The 22,855-nt window shown below is 48.9% G+C and overlaps 1 protein-coding gene across 2 annotated transcripts in view; it reads right to left on the reverse strand.

Moving 5' to 3' along the window:
* Positions 1-820: 820 nt before the first annotated feature.
* Positions 821-22,855, reverse strand: part of VIRMA (vir like m6A methyltransferase associated) — a 40,101-nt gene continuing 18,066 nt past the window's right edge. Inside the window, exons 12-25 of one of the 2 annotated variants that reach the window (XM_064154702.1) lie at positions 22,696-22,789; positions 21,393-21,937; positions 20,019-20,254; positions 18,344-18,596; positions 15,874-16,091; positions 14,106-14,238; positions 12,053-12,205; positions 8,878-9,038; positions 7,162-7,258; positions 5,743-5,909; positions 5,248-5,579; positions 3,644-3,787; positions 3,054-3,190; positions 821-1,421 (exon numbers count right to left, since the gene is read on the reverse strand). In XM_064154702.1, coding sequence (XP_064010772.1) covers positions 1,386-1,421; positions 3,054-3,190; positions 3,644-3,787; positions 5,248-5,579; positions 5,743-5,909; positions 7,162-7,258; positions 8,878-9,038; positions 12,053-12,205; positions 14,106-14,238; positions 15,874-16,091; positions 18,344-18,596; positions 20,019-20,254; positions 21,393-21,937; positions 22,696-22,789 — 2,706 coding nt within the window. In that variant the 3' untranslated portion in view covers positions 821-1,385. Of the gene's footprint in view, positions 3,191-3,643; positions 3,788-5,247; positions 5,580-5,742; positions 5,910-7,161; positions 7,259-8,877; positions 9,039-12,052; positions 12,206-14,105; positions 14,239-15,873; positions 16,092-18,343; positions 18,597-20,018; positions 20,255-21,392; positions 21,938-22,695; positions 22,790-22,855 lie in introns of both variants that reach the window. The other variant, XM_064154703.1, reaches the window with a different exon arrangement.

Genomic DNA, 22,855 nt, shown 5'->3' on the forward strand with positions numbered 1-22,855 from the left:
AGACATCCTCCACTAGAGCAGGTTGCTCAGTGCCTTAGGCAGCCTGACCTTGAGTATGTCCAGAGATGGGAGCTGGGCAACCTGTTGCAGTGTTGCAGCACCCTCATGGTGCAGAACTTGTTCCTGAACACTGAGTCTAAATCTCCTCCTGTTTCAAACTACTGCTCCTTGTTCTGTCACTGCAGGCCTTTGGAAATGGTCCTTCTGCAGCCTTCCTGGAGGATCCCTTCAGGTACTGGAAGACAGCTCTAAGGTCCCTTCTGAGTCTTCTCCAGGCTGAACATTCCCAGCTCCCTCAGCCTGTCCTCACAGCAGAGGTGCTCCAGCCTTTGGGTCATCTTTGTAGCCTCCTCTGGACTCACTCCAGCAGCTCTGTGTTCCTCTTATGCTGGGGGCACCAGAATTGGAGGCAGGATTGGAGGTGAGGGCTCAGCAGAGCAGAGCCAAGGGGCAGAATCCTCTCTCTTGCCCTGCTGCCCACACTCGTCTGGCTGCAGCCCAGCACACAGCTGCTTTCTGGGCTGCAAGAGGGCATTGCTGGCTCCTGGGGAGCTGCTCAACAATCATCAAAGTCTTTCTTGGGCAAAATATAAAAAGGAAAAGGTAACACTTGAGGATGTTACTTACTCCTGGTAGGAACCCAGCTTATAAGAGCACACCAAATAACTCCCAAGTTTTACCCAGCCTTATTTTTTTCAAGTTGAATTTATCCAAGAACCCACTTTGAATTGCAGGAGGTCACAGAAGTGAATTGTTCCAAACCCAGAAAGCATGGCAGAGGTCTGCAGCTTTTGAGCTGAACGTACAGAGCTTCCATACATCAAACAAATTGAACCCTTTATTTCCTCCCAGCCTCACTGTGACTGGTGTGACATGCCAAAGGTTTTCAACCCCACTGAATATTTACACACGTAGCCCATGCTTGACACTGCAGTTCAGATTCCCTGACAGAAACAATTTTAGATCCCTGCTCGTTTCCAACACAGGAAAAGTCTCTGGAAAACCCAACAGCCTTACCCATATGGGTCTAAAGGAGCCAGGCAGCTCAGAAAGAAATAGGCAGTGCTCCTTAATACAAACAGCATCGATGCCTCTGAGAGGTTCACCCTTTTCAGTCATTACCATTCTTAGCAGAATTACACCTTGTTGCTGTGTCAGCAGTCAGGAAATTGTTTGGCTCCCATTCTCAGCCTTTTGGTGGTGTCAGTTCTGATCACAGTTACACCGTGACCCATTGCTGCACCCAGGGCAAAGAGAAGCTGACCCCTCACAGCGATGCAGCTCCTCCTTTGCGTAAAGCAGTCACTTCTCAAACAGTGTGTGTGTGGGGGGGGGCTGTCTCACAACCCCCACACAAAGCACACAGAGTGGAGGCCTTCTGTGGTTCAGATAAAAACTTCATTTAGCCAGGCAGTATAAAGCTAGAAAAAAAAAGTCAAATTAAGATTATTATTACACTTTAGAAACACATCAAATGGGGGTGTGAATGAGCCTAGGCAGAAGCTGTCCCAAGTAAACTTAGGTAAAACCAGGAACTTTACAACTGGGGTTCACTGAAGTGGCTGAGACCCCTTTAGAGTAGTTCTGTAATGCCAAGAGAGCGAAGCAGAAGTGTGAATGGAGCTCAGCCCTCATCTGTACAAGCTGTGTACAGCCTTTGGAAAATCCTCCCCTTCCTCACCCCATCCCAAAACGCAGTAAAAGGCTGCTAAGGATTGGTTCATTCTAGGAAACCCCATAGAGGCCAAGGGATGCAAAGGTGTCAAAAGCTTCTTTCAATCCCTGAACGTGAAAACACAAACGTGGAGTTGAACCCAGTGCTCCTTTATGAATTCCAGCTTCTCCAAGCTTTGCTTTTCGCACTGCATCCCAGCCCAGACACACAACCAAGAATCCAAATCGGCTCCTTCAAGGGAAGCTTTGGCATTGCTGCTTTACTACCTGGTTGCTCGGTTTATACATCTGTGTCTCTGCCTTCTTCAACTATGGCAGCAGAGAAGCAGGCAACTGCCTCCAGGCTCTAATGGTACAGGGATCTTGCCTTTTAACACCAAAGCAACCTCTTCTTTTGCAGTGAAGTAACTCTCGTGCTCCTAAGGCGTGAGCTGGAGCTGTGTTGGCTGCTTCTCCCTGAAGTCCACGACACGGTCTACTCATTTGAACAGGTGTGGGGACTGACTTCAATCACATCACCAAAGCTGTACAACACCGCCTACATCAATCACATCATTTTTGTTCTGTCACAGATCATTTCAATCAGTCTTCTAATCCGCTGCTTCTACCTCTGCTGTCAGATGGACCTCCAAGACCAGCTATAAAAACCACACCAAAAGGGCTAAGGGCTCTAAAACCTGAGAGAAAACACTAAAATTGCCTTACAGAGAGATTCAGTTTGTAGTTTTTTTCTTGCAGTACTGAGTCACACACAAACCAACCTGTACCTTTCTTTTGGCACAACAAATAGTTTACAAGTCCTTCAAGTCTCAAAGAGGTTTCTTTTACTGAGTCTTTTTCTACTAAAGTCCACCAAAAAACCCCAAAAATAACAACAACAACAAAAAAAAACCCAAACCAAAAAAAAACCACAAAGCCAAAAAATTTCAAACCTTCTTTCCTAAGGAACCCAAAAGCAAAAATTTACAACTGTACCCCTAAAAAAAAAACCCAAAAAAAAAAGGTCTTGAATTTTATTGAAATTTCAAGTCTTGTATCAAACAAACAGAAAAAAAAACAACCAAAAAATAAACAACCAAAAAAAAAAAAAAACCCACAGGAAAAAAACAAGCAGAAAAAAAATCAACCAGGAAAAAAAAGAAAAAAAAAAACAAAACCCAAAAAATTGTCTTCAGAAAAGAAAGAAAAAAAAAAAAAAATATTCTCTTGGGTGTCCTCCAGATCTCAGTAACTCAGAATTGGTCCTTTTAGTGCTGTCGCTTTGTCATCTTCACAGAAGCTCAGAGGGTTGGGGGGAGAGGTGGGGGTGGGGGGGAGGGGAAAGGGGAAGCTGTTCCATGAGGTGTCAAATTTTAGCATCATCGTGTGAAGGAACGTACATGACGACCTCTTCCACTGCCTCCACTAACAAACTTTCCTCTTGAGCCACCACTGCTACTACTATTAGCACTTGTCCAAGACGGTCCAATTCCTCCGCGGCCTCTGGAAGCACGATCGCGAGGACTCGGTCGGTAGCCTTAAAGCAAAGAAAATTATACTCAGTGGGAAAAAAAAAAGGGAAAAAGAAGCCCTAGGCGAAGTAGCTGCTGTGAGAAGCATAAGAAAACAAAAACAAGATGAGACACAAACCGGCTCTGGTTTCTCCTTTTAACTGTCACTTTTTCTCTTAGGCAAGCGTTCTCGCTCTGCTTTGCTCTAGGGTTACCATGTAGGTACGAAGACAGCTGCCATCGCCAGGTCTGAACGCAAAAGTTATCATCCTGCCAGCAAGAGTTCAACTCAGCACGAGTTCTACAGCTTAGAGGGCAGCTGGGATCTGGCACGGTCTCAGTGACAACTGTTCATATATGCTTAAAACATTTGCTGAATTTCAAGGTGTCTGCAGCATCCTTGCATGGTTTCATTTGTAAAGCAAAAATGAAATTCAAGGAATTTTCTATAGTTCGATGCCCATATGAATACCAAGTACCTGCTGAACTCAATGGTCTCAGTGGTGGCAGTGGACCCCTGTTAAAATTGCTTTGACCACCTCTACTGTCATTGTAGGTTCCCCTGGGTGTGCTCTGTGCACTCCAGCTTGAGCCTCGAGCGCCTTCACGACGACTGTAATTTCCTGGAGGGGGAGAAAAAAACCCACAGGCTGTTGAACAGGCATGGCTTGGTCTGACAGCCACCGTCGCAGTGCTGAGGGGGCAAGAGCAAAGCCCCACTCAGCAACGGCACACCAGGGGCAAGAGCAAAGCCCCCACTCAGCACCGGCACACCTGGGGCAAGAGCAAAGCCCCACTCAGCAACAGCACACCAGGGGCAAGAGCAAAGCCCCACTCAGCAACAGCACACCAGGGGCAAGAGCAAAGCCCCACTCAGCACCAGCACACCAGGGGCAAGAGCAAAGCCCCCGCTCAGTGCCGGCACACTGTGGGCAAGAGCAAAGCCCCACTCAGCACCAGCACACCAGGGGCAAGAGCAAAGCCCCACTCAGCACCAGCACACCAGGGGCAAGAGCAAAGCCCCCGCTCAGTGCCGGCACACTGGGGGCAAGAGCAAAGCCCCCGCTCAGTGCCGGCACACTGGGGGCAAGAGCAAAGCCCCCGCTCAGTGCCGGCACACTGGGGGCAAGAGCAAAGCCCCCGCTCAGTGCCGGCACACTGGGGGCAAGAACAAAGCCCCACTCAGCACCGGCACACTGGGGGCAAGAACAAAGCCCCACTCAGCACCAGCACACCGGGGGCCCTCACTCAGCACCAGCACACCAGGGGCAGGAACAAAGCCCCCACAGCACCAGCCAGCACAACAGGGGCCCCCACTCAGCGCCAGCACAATAGGGGCCCCCACTCAGCGCCAGCACACTCCAACACACCAAACCTCTTTTACTGTGAGGGTGGCGGAGCCCTGGAGCAGGCTGCCCAGAGAGGTTGTGGAGTCTCCTTCTCTGGAGACATTCAAACCCCACCTGGATAGGTTCCTGTGTGGCCTGCCCTAGGTGATCCTGCTCTGGCAGGGGAGGTTGGATTGGATGATCTCTAAAGGTCCCTTCCAACCTCTACCATTCTGTGATTTTCTGTTTCTGCTGTGCAAGGACTTGCCCTAATTATGGGCTGGAAGTCAAAGGGGTGCAGACTTGTCCATATATGAAAGAAGCTTTCCTAGCTGGGATCTCCAGTTCCTCTGAAAATCCCACCTTATTCTTGTCAGGATCTTCATTCAAAAAGCCTTCTGTACACACAGAGATGCAGTGAGATGCTTGAATTTGGGAACTGCATCACAAAGGCTAAGAGAGGGGTTTGGATTTTTCTGATTGCACCTCCGAAGCACTCCACCTGTTGGTAAAGGAAAGCAGCTCCCTTCCTTTTGGACAGAAGAGAGATTCAGAGGCACCACAGGAACTCACAGCCTTGTTTCAGCTCCACACCACTCAAGAGAACTTTTCCTAGTGCTAAGGGACTTATTCCAACAATGCTGCTTCAGGAACACCTCACAGCAGGGATGATTAACTGCTAGGAAATGGGGTCAGTGTTACTGAAGCATCTTTAGCATTCATTTACTCCAGTCTGAGCACAGGACAGAACATACCTTTGGAAGCAGGTGGTGTAAAGAACCTGTTCTGACTGTGAAAAACTCCTCGTCCTCCGCGATTCCCTGAGAACCCACCACGGGAAGAAATCTTCTGGGACACTTTTGGTGGCCTTTTGGCTGGTGAGATCCCATCTGGAGCAACCACTTCTTTGCTCTCTGCAGCAACAAAATCATCCACGTGCATCGAGGGTGGCCTGCTGGTATTCTGCTTCCTCTGACGGAAGATATCGTGCGGTCGAATGCCTTGTCCAAATCCTCCCCTGCCTCTTCCCCTTGGTGGTGGCACAATGTGTGCTCTCTTTGCAGGTTCTATGTACTCAGATTTTCCACTGTCAGGACAAAGCAGAGTTTACCCAGTCAATGTAAAAGACATTTGAAGTGAAGCTCAGGCACTCTCCCATTGGAGATGCAATCCGAGCAGCGTTTGACATTCTGACGACATCCCCATCAGTGCTGAGCACACCAATTGTTTACTCATCAAACTCATCCTACCTTGAAGTTATGAAGGTTTCGTGCTTGTGCTTGCCGAGTTTGAAGCCCTTTGTGGTTTTTGTGCGGCCAGGAGATGATGGTTCTGACAAAAATGACCTCTCCAGTTCAGCTTGCAAGTCAAAGTCACTGCAGCCCTTCTCCGACAGCTCGATTAAGTCAACTTTCACCTGCAACGACAGAGTTTAGCTGTACCACAACCATCACCACTGGCACCTCTGAAGAGGAAAACACAACCAGGATGGATGAGGTGTTGCTAAGCTCCTTCTCTAGAAGAATAAAAGCTCCAGCCTCTCTTTTTGTTCATGTAGCAGTGTAGCTCTTAAAAAGCAGCAGAGCGGCAGCACAACTGGCTTGGTGATTATGAATCTCAGCAAGCTTTCAAGGATGAGCCTTTGTCTGGCCCCCAAAAGGCTCAGAGTGAGACCTTCTTTTGCTTAAGCTGCACTCCTGGAAGTTTGCTGGCACTGATTTTTCTACAGGAATCAACAGGTTGGGGGTTGCTTAGGAAATCATACCACATTTCTTTGTATGTCAATTAAAGAGCACAACTGGGGAAAAAAAAGGAGGCCAATGAAGTCACCAGAACTGAGAAGTTAAGAGACTGCAAATCGGTGCCAAAAAGAAGTCCCTGTGCATTGCTCACAATGGTATTTGAAGCTCAGAGCTATAAAATCAAGTTTTATACACTGTGAAAAGCTTTTGTGTGAGCAGCTTTGTTTCCTCCTGCCATTTTTCCCCACTTCTGTCACATCAGAGCAAGGATTTTTTTCAACACAGTGTAACTCCCAGGCTCTTTGGCTGTCACTGCAACAACAGAAGGCAAGCAAAGAGAAAATAAATCATGCTGCTTGCCTACATTTAACGTGAGCTGCTGGAAAGCAGCAGGTTAGGACTCACACAACAACTGTTCTTCTCAAGGAGATGATTTCTGCACTTCAGCACTGCAGAAGGTGCCAACTTTGTGGCTGCTTCCAAGTGAAGCAGAAGACATTTGATAACCTTTGAAAAATGCCAGCCCCTCTATCTGGGTCAGTTTAAAATGGCAAATCACAGAGAGAGTGATTGGGATTGGAATGGGCTGTCCCTGGAGGTCTTCAAAAAAAGCCTGCTGAGGCACTTAGTGCCATGGTCTGGTTGATTGGACAGGACTGGGTGCTAGGTTGGACTGGATGAGCTTGGAGGTCTCTTCCAACCTGGTTGGTTCTATGATTCTATGAAAAGCCTGGATGAGGCACTTAATGCCATGGTCTGGTTGATTGGCTAGGGCTGGGTGCTAGGTTGGACTGGATGAGCCTGGAGGTCTCTTCCAAGCTGCTTGATTCTATGATTCTAGGCTGAAAAAGGGTGAGCTCAGGAAAACATAGTGAACTTCTGATTCTGCTAGCTCATGGCAACCCTCATTTTTAAATCCCCTTTTACCATATCCAAATCAGTGTCTATTTCTTCAGCCTGAAAGGGTGAGAACCACAAGGACTTCAGCTGGTCATCCATCACATCTGCCAACACGTATGTGGTCCTGCAACAGAACAATGCCAAATGCCCTCTGGTTATAAACTACACCCAACTGCCAGGATGCACAGCAGCACAGAGCCTGAGGGGAACATGGCTGCCATACCCTTCATACTTGCATGATGTGAACCACACTGGGTCTGGGAGACAGTAGTGCCATCAGTGCTGCTTGGATTCACTCAAGAGCAAGGTCCTACAGCTGGGTCAAACAAACCCCAGGCACAAAACCAGGCTGGGTAGAGAGTGGGCTGAGAGTAGCCTTGATGAAAGAAACTTCAGGTGTTGGTTGCTGAGCAGCTCCCCAGGAGCCAGCAGTGCCCTCATGCAGTCCAGTGTGCTGGGCTGCAGCCAGAGAAGTGTGGTCAGCAGGGCAAGAGAGGGGATTCTGCCCCTTAACTCTGCTCTGCCAACACCTCATCTCCAATACTGCCTCCAGTTCTGGTCTCCCCAGCAGAAAAAGGACACAGAGCTGCTGGAGTGAGTCCAGAGGAGGTCACAAAAATGATCCAAGGGCTGGAGCACCTTGGCTAGAAAGACAGGCTAAGGGAGCTGGGTTGTTCAGCCTGGAGAAGAGAAGGCTCTAGCAGGACTGTAGAGCTGCCTTCCAATAGCTGAAAGGATCCCACAGGATGCCTGCAGAGGGACATTTAAGGATGCCTAGAGACAGGCCAAGGTTTGAAGCTGAGGGAGAGCAGGGTTAGACTGGAGCCGAGGAAGAAATTCCTCAGTACAAGGGTGGTGAGACTCTGGAATAGGCTGTCCAGGGAAGCTGTGGCTGCCTCCTCCTGGGAGGTGTTCAAGGATAGGTTGGATGAGGCTTTGGGCAATCAAGTGTAGTTGAGAGGTGTCCCTGCCCATGGCACAGGATGTTGGAGCAGATGATCTCTGAGGTCTATTCCAGCCTGAGCCACTTGACCACTCCATGACTTTGTAATATGTTTAAATAATTGCATGTTCTCAAGTCCACCACAAGCAGTCTGCTCACACACCCCAACTTCACCTGTTGTTAAACCACAAGCAGTCTGCTCACACACCCCAACTTCACCTGTTGTTAAACCACAAGCAGTCTGCTCACACACCCCAACTTCACCTGTTGTTAAACCACAAGCAGTCTGCTCACACACCCCAACTTCACCTGTTGTTAAACCACAAGCAGTCTGCTCACACACCCCAGCTTCACCTGTTGTTAAACCACAAGCAGTCTGCTCACACACCCCAGCTTCTCCTGTTGTTAAACCACAAGCAGTCTGCTCACACACCCCAGCTTCACCTGTTGTTAAACCACAAGCAGTCTGCTCACACACACCAACTTCACCTGTTGTTACCACAAGCAGTCTGCTCACACACCCCAGCTTCACCTGTTGTTAAACCACAAGCAGTCTGCTCACACACCCCAGCTTCACCTGTTGTTAAACCACAAGCAGTCTGCTCACACACCCCAACTTCACCTGTTGTTAAACCACAAGCAGTCTGCTCACACCCCAGCTTCTCCTGTTGTTAAACCACAAGCAGTCTGCTCACACACCCCAACTTCACCTGTTGTTAAACCACAAGCAGTCTGCTCACACACCCCAGCTTCACCTGTTGTTAAACCACAAGCAGTCTGCTCACACACCCCAACTTCACCTGTTGTTAAACAAATTCTGCAGGGAGTCTGGTGCAGCAAGAACAGGCTCTAGATCTTCGTCACTCAGCGGAGAAGGATCCCCTGCCGATTCCAACATCTGCCTCACTCCAACGATGTTGTCCATCAAGGACTCAAGGCCATCATCTTCCTTAGAACGATCCTAAATCAACACAGCATGAGTCAGAACCTTCTCCTCTGGTTTACAGGAACCACAAGTCCCACTAAGACACCTGAGCACACAGCAGCAGAGCCACATGTGCTATACAACAAACCACCTCACCACAGGTGTGTTCTAATCCTCCATTCCCAGTGGATGCAGTAAGCTCCAGAACATGGTCCCAAGGAAGGCAGCACCAGAGTTTCTAATTAGCAAGCTCTCTGCTACAGCATTCCAACATCCCACATGCCTGCTATTTCTCCTCAGCACAGTGGTGGCTCTTCATCTTTTACTGTAGATGGAGGTGGAGCAAGGAAGAGACAGGAGGGAGGACAGCAATGGGCAGGCATTTGTGCCCAACAGGTTGTGGGGCAGCTTTTTCTGGACTCTTCTAAACTAGCAACCTACTGCACAGCTCCATCAAAGGAGGGTACAAAGATGACCCAAGGGCTGGAGCACCTCTGCTGTGAGAATAGGCTGAGGGAGCTGGGGGTGTTCAGCCAGAAGAAGACTCCAGGGGGACCTTAGAGCTGCCTTCCAGTACCTGAAGGGAGTCTCCAGGAAAGCTGGAGCGAGACTTTCTTTAAGGGTGTTTAACAACAGGACTAGATGGAATGGTTTGAAGCTGAGGGAGAGAAGGTTTAGACTGAAGCTTAGGAGAAATACTTTAGCACAAGGGTGTGAGACCCTGCTATAGGCTGCCTGCCCAGGGAGGCTATGGCTGCCTTCTCCCTGCGGGTGTTCAAGGTCAGGTTGAATGCAGCCTTGTGCAACCAAGTGTAGTTGAGAGGTGTTCCTGCCCCATGGCAGTGGGGCTGGCATAGATGGTCTGTGAGCTCCTTTCCAACCTGAACTGTTCTAGGACTCTAGGAAGGATCAACTGTGATAAAGTCTGCCATTAGAATGACAGAAATGTGGGCTGCATTGGATTCTGTATGTCTTCAAGTCCAGTGTCTCCCTGCTTGAAGCAAGATTCAAAGCCAGATAAGGTCAGCCATAACTTGATCTAGACGTGTCTGAAGACATCTTCAGTGACACAGAGCCCCCAGCTGCTCTCAGCAACCTGTTCCAATGCTGTACTTCCCTTTTTTTAACATGTAATGTTAATTTGAACCTCTGAAGCCCCAATCTGGGGGCATTGTTTTATCTGGAATTACCCAGAAGAGTTTGAGTGCACCACCTTTGTTACTATCCCCCAAAGAGCCATAATTCTCTCTGAGATGGCTCCTTAGTCTCAGGCCAAACAAGCCTGGCTTCCTCCTCCCTTCTCTGTAGCACATGTGCTCTAGCTCCCTGGCCCCCCTAGCAGAACCCTCTTCCTTTTCCTTCCGTGTCTCAAGAACTGGCCAGAGGGCAAAGCTGATGAAAGGCGAAGGCAGCATTCCACAGCAGAGCTCACCAGCAGCCCACAGAAGCACACAGTAAGGTCTCTTGATCTGCTGACCATGCCCTTTCCAGGACAGTTGAGAACACTGTCTGACCCCCTTTGTACTGACCACACACCACTAGCCCGTGCCAGGTTACCACCCACCAAGACCCCCTGACCCTTTTCAGCTCAGCGTGAGATTGTGCTGCCCTCTCTGCAGAACTTGGGGGTTTTCACATAACATTTCTCCCAAATCAATCCCAAAGTGTACTGAGGTTCCTCTGGGCTGAGGCTTTGGGGCTTATCACATTAGTCACTCCCCCAGCTTCCTGTCATCCACAAAGCTGGTGAAGCTGTACCCATTTGTCAGGTCTCTGATAAAAACATCTGCCGTGGTTTAACCGCTGCGTCACCTCCCTGCTTTTTGAGCACTCCCATGTCCCACAGGCAGGGCAGCAGGAGAAGCTGGAAAGACCTTGACTGAGTCAAAACACTGCTCGGCAACAACTGACACACCACTGTGTTAGCAACATCACTCCCATCCCAAATCCAAAACACAGCGGTTACCAGGGGGAACATTAACTCTATCCCAACCAGAACCAGGACAATGGTGGAGTCACCATCCCTGGAAGTGTTCAAGCAAAGCCTGGTTGAGGCACTTAGTGCCATGGTCTGGTTGACTGGCCAAGGCTGGGTGCTAGGTTGGGCTGGATGAGCTTGAAGGTCTCTCCCAGCCTGGCTGATTCTATGAATATCCAAGAACAGGTCCAATACTGACTCGTGGCTATTCCACTTGTTCCTGGTCACTGCCAAGCAAGGATTTCTCTTGCTCCTTACACTGTCAGTGTGCTTCAGCTGCCTTTGCTGCTATCTTTAACACAGCTAACTGCTGTGTTAAAGCTAACTGCTTTAACACAGCCCCTGCTGCTGTGTTAAAGCTAACTGTGGTGTGCAAAGGTTCTCAGCACAAGGAGATCCAGCACAGAGCCACAAAGGTGATTAAGGGAATGGAACATCTCTCTTACAAGAAAAGCCTGAAGGAGCTGAGGCTCTGCTGCTTGGAGAGGAGAAGACTGAGAGGTGACCTCATTCATGGTTATAAAGTTGTAAAGCGTGTGTCAAGAGGCTGGAGCCAGGCTCTGCTGGGTGATGCCCAGTGACAGGACAAGGGGCAGGGTGGAAGCTGAGGCACAGGAAGTTTCATGTAAACATGAGGAGTTTTTTCACTGTGAGGGTGACAGAGCACTGTCACAGGCTGCCCAGGGTGGGTGTGGAGTCTCCCTCTCTGGAGATATTCAAAACCTGCCTGGATGTGTTCCTGTGTGATCTGCTCTAGGTGATCCTGCTCTGGCAGGGGCGTTGGACTGGGTGAGCTTTGAAGGTCCCTTCCAGCTCCTGACATTCTGTGATCCCAACCCCACCTGAAACTTCTTAGCATCACCACAATGCAAGCAATAGTCAGAATCCATCCTGCTCTAGCATAGGCAGGTATGGACATCATCAGTATTAAAAGCTGGCAACAGCTATTAGCAGTTCCACAAGGAATGCCCCAGAACTGTGCACTCCTCTCATTTAGGACCAACAGTCCCTATTGCTTTAGAACCACATTCAGCTAAAAGAGCACAACATCAACTTCTTCAGATTCTTTTACCATCACATGTTTCTCCAGATCAAGCAGCAGGTTTTCTGGAGTTTCTTCTTTGTGCTGCAGTAGATGTTTTAACTCTGCAGCAGTCAGACCCAGCGTTCTGCCTGGATGAGAACCATCTGCTTCCATAAGGCTTCCATCATCTCCACAACAAGCCTGAAATATTTGTGAGGTGAGAAATGAGTACACAGGAAGATTCCAAACCCCTTAGAATCAGGACAAAGGTTGGAGCAAACATAGCAAGACAGAAGCTCTTCAGTTCAAAGCATATCAGGCAAAATAATTTCACCAACTACACTTCTGATGCTGCCATCAAGATGAAATCCCTGCCTGTGTAAGCTGAGCTTTGCATCACAGAATAAACAACACATTTAGGAAGGACACAGAGCTGCTGGAGTGAGTCCAGAGGGCCACAAAGATGACCCAAGGGCTGGAGCACCTTGGCTAGGAAGACAGGCTGAGGGAGCTGAGGTTGTTCAGCCTGGAGAAGACTCTTGGGAGCACCTTAGAGCTGCCTTCCAATACCTGAAGGGATCCTACAGGAAGGCTACAGAGAGACTTTTCATAAGGGTGTCTAGAGACAGGACAAGGGAGAATGATTTGAAGCTGAGGAAGAGCAGGGTTAGACTGGAGTTTAGGAAGAAGTTCTTTAGTGTGAGGGTGGTGAGACTCTGGAATAGGCTGCCCAGGGAGGTTGTGGCTGACTCCTCCTTGGGGGTGTTCAAGGCCAGGATGGATGAGGCCTTGGGCAACTAAGCCCAGTTGAGAGATGTCCTCTCCCCATGGCACAGGGATTGAAGTAGATGATCTGTGAGCTCCCTTCCAACCTAAGCCATTCTATAATGATTCCTTTCTATACTATGTATCAATACAGCAACTCTCTAACAGAAGGCCCCAGATGTAAAACCTGGACCCAACAGCATGCTGTGTACTTAGGAACAGAAAGTAAATCAACATCCTGCTCTACCTACTGAAAAAAACCCCACCTTTTTATTTACTAAGTACATTCTCTGCCCAGATTCCACTGAAAACTGAAGAGGGCTCTAACACTTCTGATGGAAAAGCCTTACATGGCAATCTGGACAGTCAGCCACTGCCTGCAATAATGGTTCCTGAATCTGGGAGCCACTGGAGAGCTATGAGGATGACAGGGGGACTCAAACATCTCTACTGTGAAGAAAGACTGAGAGCCCTGGGGCCGTTCAGTCTGGAGAAAAGAAGGCTGAGAGGGGATCTGATCAGTGTCTATAAATATCTGAGGGGTGAGTGTCAGGATGAAGGTGATGGTCTTATGAGGAGCAACTCAGGGAGCTGGGGCTGGTTAGTTCACAAAGAGGAGGCTCAGGGGTGACCTCATCACTGTCTACACCTGCCTGAAGGAAGGTTGTGGAGAGGTTGGTGCTGGTCTATTCTCACAGGTAAATAGAGATAGAACAGGAGGGAATGGCTTCAAGCTGCAACTGCATAGGTTTAGGCTGGATATTAGGAAAATTTTCTTCCCAAGAAGAGTGGTCAGGTGCTGGAATGTGTTGCCCAGGGAAATGGTGGAGTCACCAACCCTGCATTGTTTAACAGTTGTTTGGATTTGGTGCTCAAGAATATGGTTTAGGGTGAACTCTGTAGAGTAGGGTTAATGGTTGGACCTGGTGATCCTGAGGGGCATTTCCAACCTGAATGCTTCTGTGATTCTGTGTGTCTCTTGGTTTCTCTTTGATGGTGCCCAGTGACCGGACAAGGAACAGAGGTACAAGCTGGAACACAGGAGGCTCCACCTCAACATGAGAAACTTCTTTATGGTGAGGATGCTGGAGCTCTGAAGCAGGCTTTCCAGAGAGGTGGTGGAGTCTCCTTCTCTAGAGACTTTCAAAACCCACCTTGATGTGTTCCCATGAGACCTGGCCTAGGTGATCCTGCTTTGGCAGGGAGGTTGAAATCGATGATGAATTATTAGCGGTCCCTTCCAGCCCCTGGCATTCTGCCCTTCTGTGATGTGCCTGTCAGTGCAGGGCTCATAGGAATGCACCCAGTCTCTCCAGTCTGATGTGTGCTCACTCACCAGCGTGTCAGAGTTCAGCATCTGTCGCATGAAGTCCAGGAAAGAGGAGGCCAATTCACCTGTGTCTTTGCTAAAACTGGTTATGACTCGCTTCAGCACCGTGTACAGAGCACTGCTGTGTTTCCTTAATGAGCTGTTTCCAAAAGCAAAAGAGAGAAAACACTTGATGAGGGCATGCACTGTGACCATTCCACCCTGTTCAAACAATGTCCATGCCAACTTAACCTGGCACAGTTTACAGTTGTCGAGGTTTGCATTCCAAGCTGGAGCTTCCTGGTTTGCTTTGTTGTTCTCACCAGTGCTGCCTGCAAGTATTGCAGACTGCACACTGCTGCACTACAGCAGTACCTTTATGATGATCTGGACGAGGGGACTGAGCCCAGCATCAGTAAGTTTGCAGATGACACCAAGCTGGGAGCAGCTGCTGATCTGTGGGGAGGGTAGGAGAGACCTGCAGGGGGACCTGGCCAGGCTGGATGGGTGGGCAGAGGCCAACGGGATGAGATTGAACAAGGCCAAGTGCAAGGTTCTGCACTTTGGCCACAACAACCTCAAGCAGCACTACAGGCTGGGGACCGAGTGGCTGAGAGCAGCCAGGAGGAAAGGGACCTGGGGGTGCTGGCAGATAGTAGGCTGCAGATGAGGCAGCAGTGTGCCCAGGTGGCCAAGAGAGCCAATGGCATCCTGACCTGCATCAGGAACAGTGTGGGCAGCAGGACAAGGGAGGTTATTCTGCCCCTGGACTCAGCACTGCTCAGGCCACACCTTGAGTGCTGTGTCCAGTTCTGGGCTCCTCAATTCAAGAGAGATGTTGAGGTGCTGGAAGGTGTCCAGAGTAGGACAACAAAGCTGGTGAGGGGCCTGGAACACAAACCCTATGAGGAGAGGCTGAGGGAGCTGGGGGTGTGCAGCCTGCAGAAGGAGGCTCAGGGCAGAGCTCATTGCTGTCTACAACTACCTGAAGGGAGGCTGTAGCCAGGTGGGGTTGGGCTCTTCTGCCAGGCAACCAGCAACAGAAGAAGGGGACACAGTCTCAAGTTGTGCTGGGGGAATTATAGGCTGGATGTTAGGGGGAAGTTCTTCACAGAGAGAGTGATTGGCATTGGAATGGGCTGCCCAGGGAGGTGGTGGAGTCACCATCCCTGAAGGTGTTCAAGCAAAGCCTGGCTGAGGCACTCGGTGCCATGCTCTGGTTGACTGGATAGGGCTGGGTGCTAGGTTGGACTGGATGATCTTGGAGGTCTCTTCCAACTTGGTTGATTCTATGATTCTATGATACCTCTAAAACCTTGCAACCTGCAACAAATGGCATTTTCTTTTTTGGTGGGAAAGGGACAGAAGCCTGAATTCCCTGCAGGGCAGATCTCTCTAAGCAAGTACAAACTGAATCCCTTCAAAACAGAGGGAATTGTAGATGGTTTTCCAGCGCCCTAGATGAGAGCTAACTACAGAGTGGCTCAAAAAAGGAAGGACATGGCTACAACATCTCCCTAATTCCCCAGCATGGGAGTGGGGAGCACATAAATCTTTTTTCCATGTTCTGTTTGTTTCCTGAAAGTGCTCCTGCATGCATCCTGCAGGTGTTACTCAGAGATAAAACCTCAGGTGAGGGAAGACCAAAAAAACTAAGTAAAACCCTGAAGCCCCAAAGAGAAATGGAAGTTCTGGTGCCTTATTGTCAAGATTTCCTACTAGATGAGTAGGGAGAGTTTTCACAGAAGCTCATTCACTGTTTGAAGCTGTTAAGTGCCACCTTCAAGCAGCATACCTCTTTAAGTGATAGAAGCCATAGTCGTGCTCTGTGAGGAACATCATGGTTCGGATACACGTCAGCAGACAGCTGTAACTGCTCTCAGAATTGGTTAAGGTTTCCATCAGACAGTCACAAATCGAAGGCATCAGCTCTTTGCCCGGTAAGGAGTTTGAAAGCTGCTCCAATTCAGACACAGAACCTTCTGAGGAGTTTGGTAAGATGAGTGCAATATCCTATTAAAAAAAAAAAAACCATCAGAACACAGACAGTAAAAAAAACAAACCAAAAAAAATCATTCTGCACACCAGCCATATGCATAAACCAGGCAGTAAGGCAGCAGCACTGGGCCCCTTCAACACCCTTTCAGCACCTAATTGCAGTTCTTACTGGACAGTAAAGCACTTATCCAGAGGATCCTTTTCCATTTGGTTCTTGGAAGGGATCTCCCAACATCACCCAGTCCAACCACCCTACCACAGCAGGATCACCCAGGGCAGGTCACACAGGAACACATCCAGGTGGGTTTTTAATGTCTCTAGAGAAGGAGACTCTGTAACCTCTCTGTGCAGCTTGCTCCAGGGATCTGGCACCCTCACAGGGAAAAAGTTTTCCCTTCTGTTCCCAGGGCACCTCCTCTGCTCCAGCTTGCACCCAGTGCCCCTTGTCCTGTCATTGGACATTCCTGAGCAGAGCCTGGCTCTGCCCTCCCAACACTGCCCTGCACATCTTGATCAACACAAATGAGGGCAGCCCTCAGGATCCTCTGCTCCAAGCCCCAGCTCCCTCAGCCTGTCCTCAGCACAGAGATGCTCCACCGCCTGCAGCAGCTTTGTGGCTCAGCACTGGACTCTTCTCAAGCAGTTCCCTGAGGTCCTTCATGAACTGAGGGGCCGAGGACTGAACACAGTATTCCAGATGTGGCCTCATGTAGTCCAACCCCTGTGCCAGAGCAGGATTTCCTAGAGCAGGCTGCACAGGATGGCATCCAGGCTGGTTTAGAATGACTCCAGAGGTGGAGACTCCACCACCTCTGCAGGCAGCCTGTTCCAGGGCTCTACCACCCTCAAATCAATCTACCATTATTGAACTTTTAAAACATAAAAGCTTTAAAAGGTGAAGAGCAACAGCAAAGCCACAACTAAGAGCCAGTTGTTGGATGACATGAATACAGTTTCTTGCCCAGAGAGCCAAAATGTCCCTTAATCTCAAAACAATCTTCAAAATAAAAGGAGCAGCTGAGGTCACTTGGTTTACTCAGTCTGGAGAGCAGAACACTGAGCAGTGACCTCACTGAGGAGAGGGCAGTGCTGATTTCCTGTCTGGTCACAAGCAGTAGGATGCAAGGCTGCATCACAGGGAAGTTCAGGCTGAGTATTAAGAAAAGGCTTTTCACTTAGAGGATGGTTGCTGGAACAGTGACCAGAGGAGTGGTTAAGGCACCATGACTGTTAGAGTTCAAGGAACAGCCTTAGTCAGAAGGTTTAGTTTTAGGGAATCCTGTGAGGAGCAGGGAGTGGGACTCAATGATGCTGATGAGTCCCTTTCAACTCAAGATATTCTGTGACTAAAAATAGAGGCTACAGACAGGACCTAGGGACTTCAAGATCTGTTCCCCTGACACACACCAAGACTTAACTTTCACAACAGATCAGCATGGGCAAGGAGCTCTTGTTTCTATGCAGATAGCCAATTAATCTCTACTGACCAATGCCCAAATGTCTTTTGCATAAAGAAATGCACCCAGTAAAGCAAATAATGAGATGCAAATCTATGCATGCAACCCATGAGAAACTACCAGAGCCAGCCTATGAATCAGCTTCCAGGTAACATTTCTCACCTTGCTTTCTCTGTCAACGGAGAAGGTTTCTGGTAGCAGAATACCACAGGGATCTTTGTGTTTGGAATATATTTAAGAGGTCTCAGAGACACAAATTTATTCAATGAGGTAAGCAGTGAACAGTGACAAATCAGGTTTTGCCAGTGGCCCTCAGGGAGAAATGGCATCCCTCTGTAAGCTGAGGGGGACGGTCAATCTTTGTGCCACTCAGATGCTGGTCTCTAATGAGCTACCAGAACAGTGCACATAATGCAAAGGAGGTATCATAAAGTGAAAAGATTTTTATCTGAGAGCACCAAGGCAGCAAATCTGCCAAAGCATCCAACCACAGACATTGTATATTTCTGTATTTTAACAACGTTGACTTTATTCTTATCTCCTTTAGGGGAAGAAAAGCAGGCACCTAAGAAACAACCTCATTTCATTAGTTTCCTACAGATATCACAGAATGGCTCAGGTTAGAAGGGACCTCAGAGATCATCCTTGCCATGGGCAGGGACACCTCTCAACTACACTTGGCTGCTCAAGACCTCATCCGATGTGGCGTTGAACACCCCCAGGAAGGAAGCAGCCACAACCTCCCTGGGCAGCCTATTCCAGAGTCTCATCAATTATTCACACACATTATTCATCAAATATAGAAAATACCTGATCACAGAGGGACTGCAGAAGGGAAGTGACATATTCTGCACACTGCTGATGAGTGACATTGTCACCAGCTGATCGCATCAAAGCCAGGAGCTCCTGGAAAACCTCTGCATATTTTTCTTCTCCTTTAGTTGTTCCACTGATAAGATGCAAAATAGCCAATTTACAAGCCTTGTGTGAAGCCAGGGCATCCAGTAAGGCAAGCAACCGAGTGGTCTGGCCAGTGTACTGCTTCTCTTTCTCTTCTGGGTTGCTGAAAGGATATCAAAGCACTTTGAAAAAGCTGCTTTCAAGTGATCTAAAAAAACTGGGAAAATAACCATTCTGAGTTTAAGTAAACAGCACTCATTGTTTCAAACCCCTCTGAGTTTGTAGCATGCCACTTCCTCTGGCTTATAATCATCTACACATTCTCCTGTCAGCATGCAAATTCCAATATAGCAAACTTCACTGCTCTCTTTTTCTTATTGCTACCAGATAGGCCCTTCAGAAGCACTTTAGATGAGAAAAGGCTTTGTAGGGATAGCCTCAAGAAAATATTCCTAAACACTTGCCACAGAATGGGTTAGGTTGGAAGGGACCTCAGAGATCATCTACACCAACACCCCCTGCCATGGGCACAGATTGCCTCTCAACTACACTGGGTTGCTCGAGGTCTCATCCAGTCCAGTCTGGCCAAGAACACCCCTAGGAAGGAGGCTGCCACAACCTCCCCAGGCAGCCTATTCCAGAGTCTCACCACCCTCACACTGAAGAACTTCTTCCTAAACTCCAGCCTAACCCTGCTCTCTCTCAGCTTCAACCCATTCGCCCTTGTCCTGTCTCCAGACACCTTTATGAAAAGTCCCTTTGCAACCTTCCTGAAGGATCCCTTCAGATATTGAAGACAGCCTTAAGGTCCTCCCAGAGTCTTCTCCAGGCTGAACAACCCCAGCTCCCTCGGCCCATCCTCAGAGCAGAGGTGCTCCAGCCCTTGGGTCATTTTTGTGGCCAACTCTCGGCTGATTCCAGCAGCTCTGTGTCCTCCTTCCACTGGGGACACCAGAAATGAAGGCAGGATTGGAGGTGAGGTTTCAGCAGAGCAGAGCCAAAGGGCAGAATCCCCTCTCTTGCCCTGCTGCCCACACTCCTCTGGCTGCAGCCCACCACATAGCTGCCTTCTCAGTGGCATGAATCATAGAATCAGTCAGGGTTGGAGGGGACCACAAGGAGCAGCCAGTTCCAACCCCGCTGCCATGGGCAGGGACACCCTACCCTAGACCAGGCTGGCCACAGCTCCATCCAGCCTGGCCTTAAACACATCCAGGGATGGGGCCTCAACCACCTTCCTGGGCAACCCATCCCAGGCTTTCACCACTCTCATGCTGAACAACTTCCTCCTCACGTCCAGCCTGAACTTGCCCATCTCCATCTGAGCTCCATGAGGGCACTGCCAGCTCATGCTGAGCTTCTCAGCAATCAACATCCCCAAGTCTTCATCACATCTATACAATATAAAATTGTCTACATCAAAATTTGAAAGTATGAGTTGATTCCTTGGCCACATTAAGCATTGGCAGGACACAGTATCTCACACTGGACTGCTTTCAATTTTCCTTCTGCTAAATCTACTTGCCAGAACGAGACGGATTTAACAGTTCCTTAAAGAAATCTTTGCAACAAAAAACCAAGATACCTTTGTAGGTCTTCTACAATCAGATCCAATACAGTCCTCATGATCAGCAGAGCTGTGGGTGAAGCCAAGTCACACAGCTGAACACAAATACGTCTCAACATGTGCTGAATGGGCTGGCAGGACGAGCCGGAGAAAGAGCGAACGATCTCTTGGATGAGCTTGGCCTGAACATGAAGGTGCATGCTCCACAGCTTCCTGGTGTTGAGGGCCACTGAAATATCATGTGGTTCAATTACCTGCAGGAACAAAAGGACAGGAACTTTTTCCTTTCAACTTTATCATGAAACCAGACTTCTGTCACACAGAGATTCATAGATTGGTTGGTTAGACCTTAAAGATCATTCAGTTCCATCCCCTCTGCCTCGGGCAGGGACACATCCTACTAGAGCAGGTTGCTCAATTCATCCAACCTGGCCTTAAACACCTCCAGGGAGGGGGCATCCACAACCTCCCTAGGCAACCTGTTCCAGTCTCTCACTGCCCTCCTACTGTAAAGAATTTCTTCTTAATCTCTACTCTCAATCTGTCCTCCTCAAGCTTCGATCCATTCCCTCTTGTCCTAGCATTACAAGCCCTTGTAAAAGACTAAGTGCTAATACTGTGCTCATCAGCCACGTGGAATTCAAGATCCATGCTGAAATAAAGGGGAGCTTTAATGAACTGATAGAATTTAACCCTGGATGTCAGACTAAGTCCTCAGAGCAAATCATCTAAATACCAAAATGGAAGCCTGGATAATTTCAAAAGGGACAGAGAAGTAGTCTATGACTTCCAATTTAAAAACACGCTCCAAATAACAGCAATTTTGTCTCTAATGAAAAAGATGTTGCCTCCACAGGGAAAAAGTTTTCCCTTCTGTTCCCATGGAACCTCTTCTGCTACAGTTTGCACCCAGTGCCCCTTGTTCTCTTATTGGACATCAGTGAGCAGTGTCTGGCTCGATCCTCTCAACACTGCCCTACACATCTTAATCAACATGAATGAGGTCACTGCTCAGGCACCTCTGCACCAAGCTAAAGAGCCCCAGCTCCCTCAGCCTTTCCTCAGAAGGCAGATGTTCCACTGCCTTCACCATCTTTGTTGTTGTTGTTCAGTACTGGACTCTTTCAAGCAGTTTCCTGATGTCCTTCTTGAACTGGGACGCCCAGAACTGGACACAATATCCACACTGGCCTCACCAGGGCAGAGCAGAGGGGCAGGAGGACCTACTAACCACAGCCCTTCTAATACATGCCAGGATGCCACTGGCCTTCTTGGTCAAAAAGGCACACTGCTGGCTCATGGTTATCCTTCTGTTCACCAGGGATCCCTTCTTCCACAACTCCAAAAAAGTTCTAAGGGATATAGAGACATACAAATAAATCCAAATCATACCTGAGTTGTCTGCATGGGCAGCGGAAGAGGCAGCAATTCTGAGAGCAGTATAAGCCCAGAGAAAAAGCCTTCAGGAATTCTCAGAATTGAAGACAGAACCTCCTTCAGCATTAAAGACCAAGTATTGTTTGCCAAAGTTTCTTCAGAAATGGTCAGCTTTTCATTAACCCCTTGGGTGAAAGTCAGCAAGATATCAACGATGTCGTTTTGGATTCTCTGCTCATCGCTGTCTAAGCGACCCGAGAGAGGAATAGAGCACAGGAGCATGTGTAAGGAAACAAGTGCTGAGGGCACACGCATGTCTTTGAACTCAAAAGATCCACCCCTCAGCAGCTCTGTCAGCATGGTTTTAAGGAGAGTCAATGTACAGTGGGCCATAGAAATCGTGGTGACTCTGTGAAGCGTGGTGCCCATGTTGACGTGCAGTCGCCAAGGCTGAATGAGGACACTGTTCAGCTTCTGCAAGACTCGGATGAAGGTGTCCATTCCCTCAGAAGAAAAGAGCTGAATGACTGCAAGGTTCCATTTCAAGTCTTTCTGCTGACCTGTATGGAAAAGAAATAATGTTGCTGTATGTCTAATGCCCCCTGGGCAATCATACAGTATCACAGTATCATCAGGGTTGGAAGAGACCTCACAGATCATCAAGTCCAACCCTTTACCACAGAGCTCAAGGCCAGACCATGGCACCAAGTGCCACGTCCAGTCCTGCCTTGAACAGCTCCAGGGACGGTGACTCCACCACCTCCCCGGGCAGCCCATTCCAGTGTCCAATGACTCTCTCAGGGAAGAACTTTCTCCTCACCTCCAGCCTAAATCTCCCCTGGCACAGCCTGAGGCTGTGTCCTCTCGTTCTGGTGCTGGCCACCTGAGAGAAGAGAGCAACCTCCTCCTGGCCACAACCTCCCCTCAGGTAGTTGTAGACAGCAATAAGGTCTCCCCTGAGCCTCCTCTTCTCCAGGCTAACCAATCCCAGCTCCCTCAGCCTCTCCTCGTAGGGCTGTGCTCAAGGTCTCTCCCCAGCCTCGTTGCCCTTCTCTGGACACGCTCAAACATCTCAATGTCCCTCCTAAACTGGGGGGCCCAGAACTGAACACAGGACTCAAGGTGTGGTCTAACCAGTGCAGAGTGCAGAGGCAGAATGACTTCCCTGCTCCTGCTGACCACACCATTCCTGATGCAGGCCAGGATGCCACTGGCTCTCTTGGCCACCTGGGCACACTGCTGGCTCATGTTCACAGTTACATCCTTAAGTAGAAGACTAAGATTTCTAGGTTAAGCAGGACAAACGTATCAACCCTACCTTCTACTGGAGGTGGTGGACATGCAACATGACACAGGACACGAAGTGCAGTAGGAAGACCAACTCCATCTGGTGTCATCAAGCTGTCAATGTTCTTTTAGGAAAAAAAAAAACAATAGAAAAGAACCTGTGTTACAAGGAAAATATTTGCAAGTAGCAG

This window comes from Pogoniulus pusillus, chromosome 14 (assembly GCF_015220805.1).
Source record: "Pogoniulus pusillus isolate bPogPus1 chromosome 14, bPogPus1.pri, whole genome shotgun sequence".
In the NCBI taxonomy this organism is placed as follows: Eukaryota; Metazoa; Chordata; class Aves; order Piciformes; family Lybiidae; genus Pogoniulus; species Pogoniulus pusillus.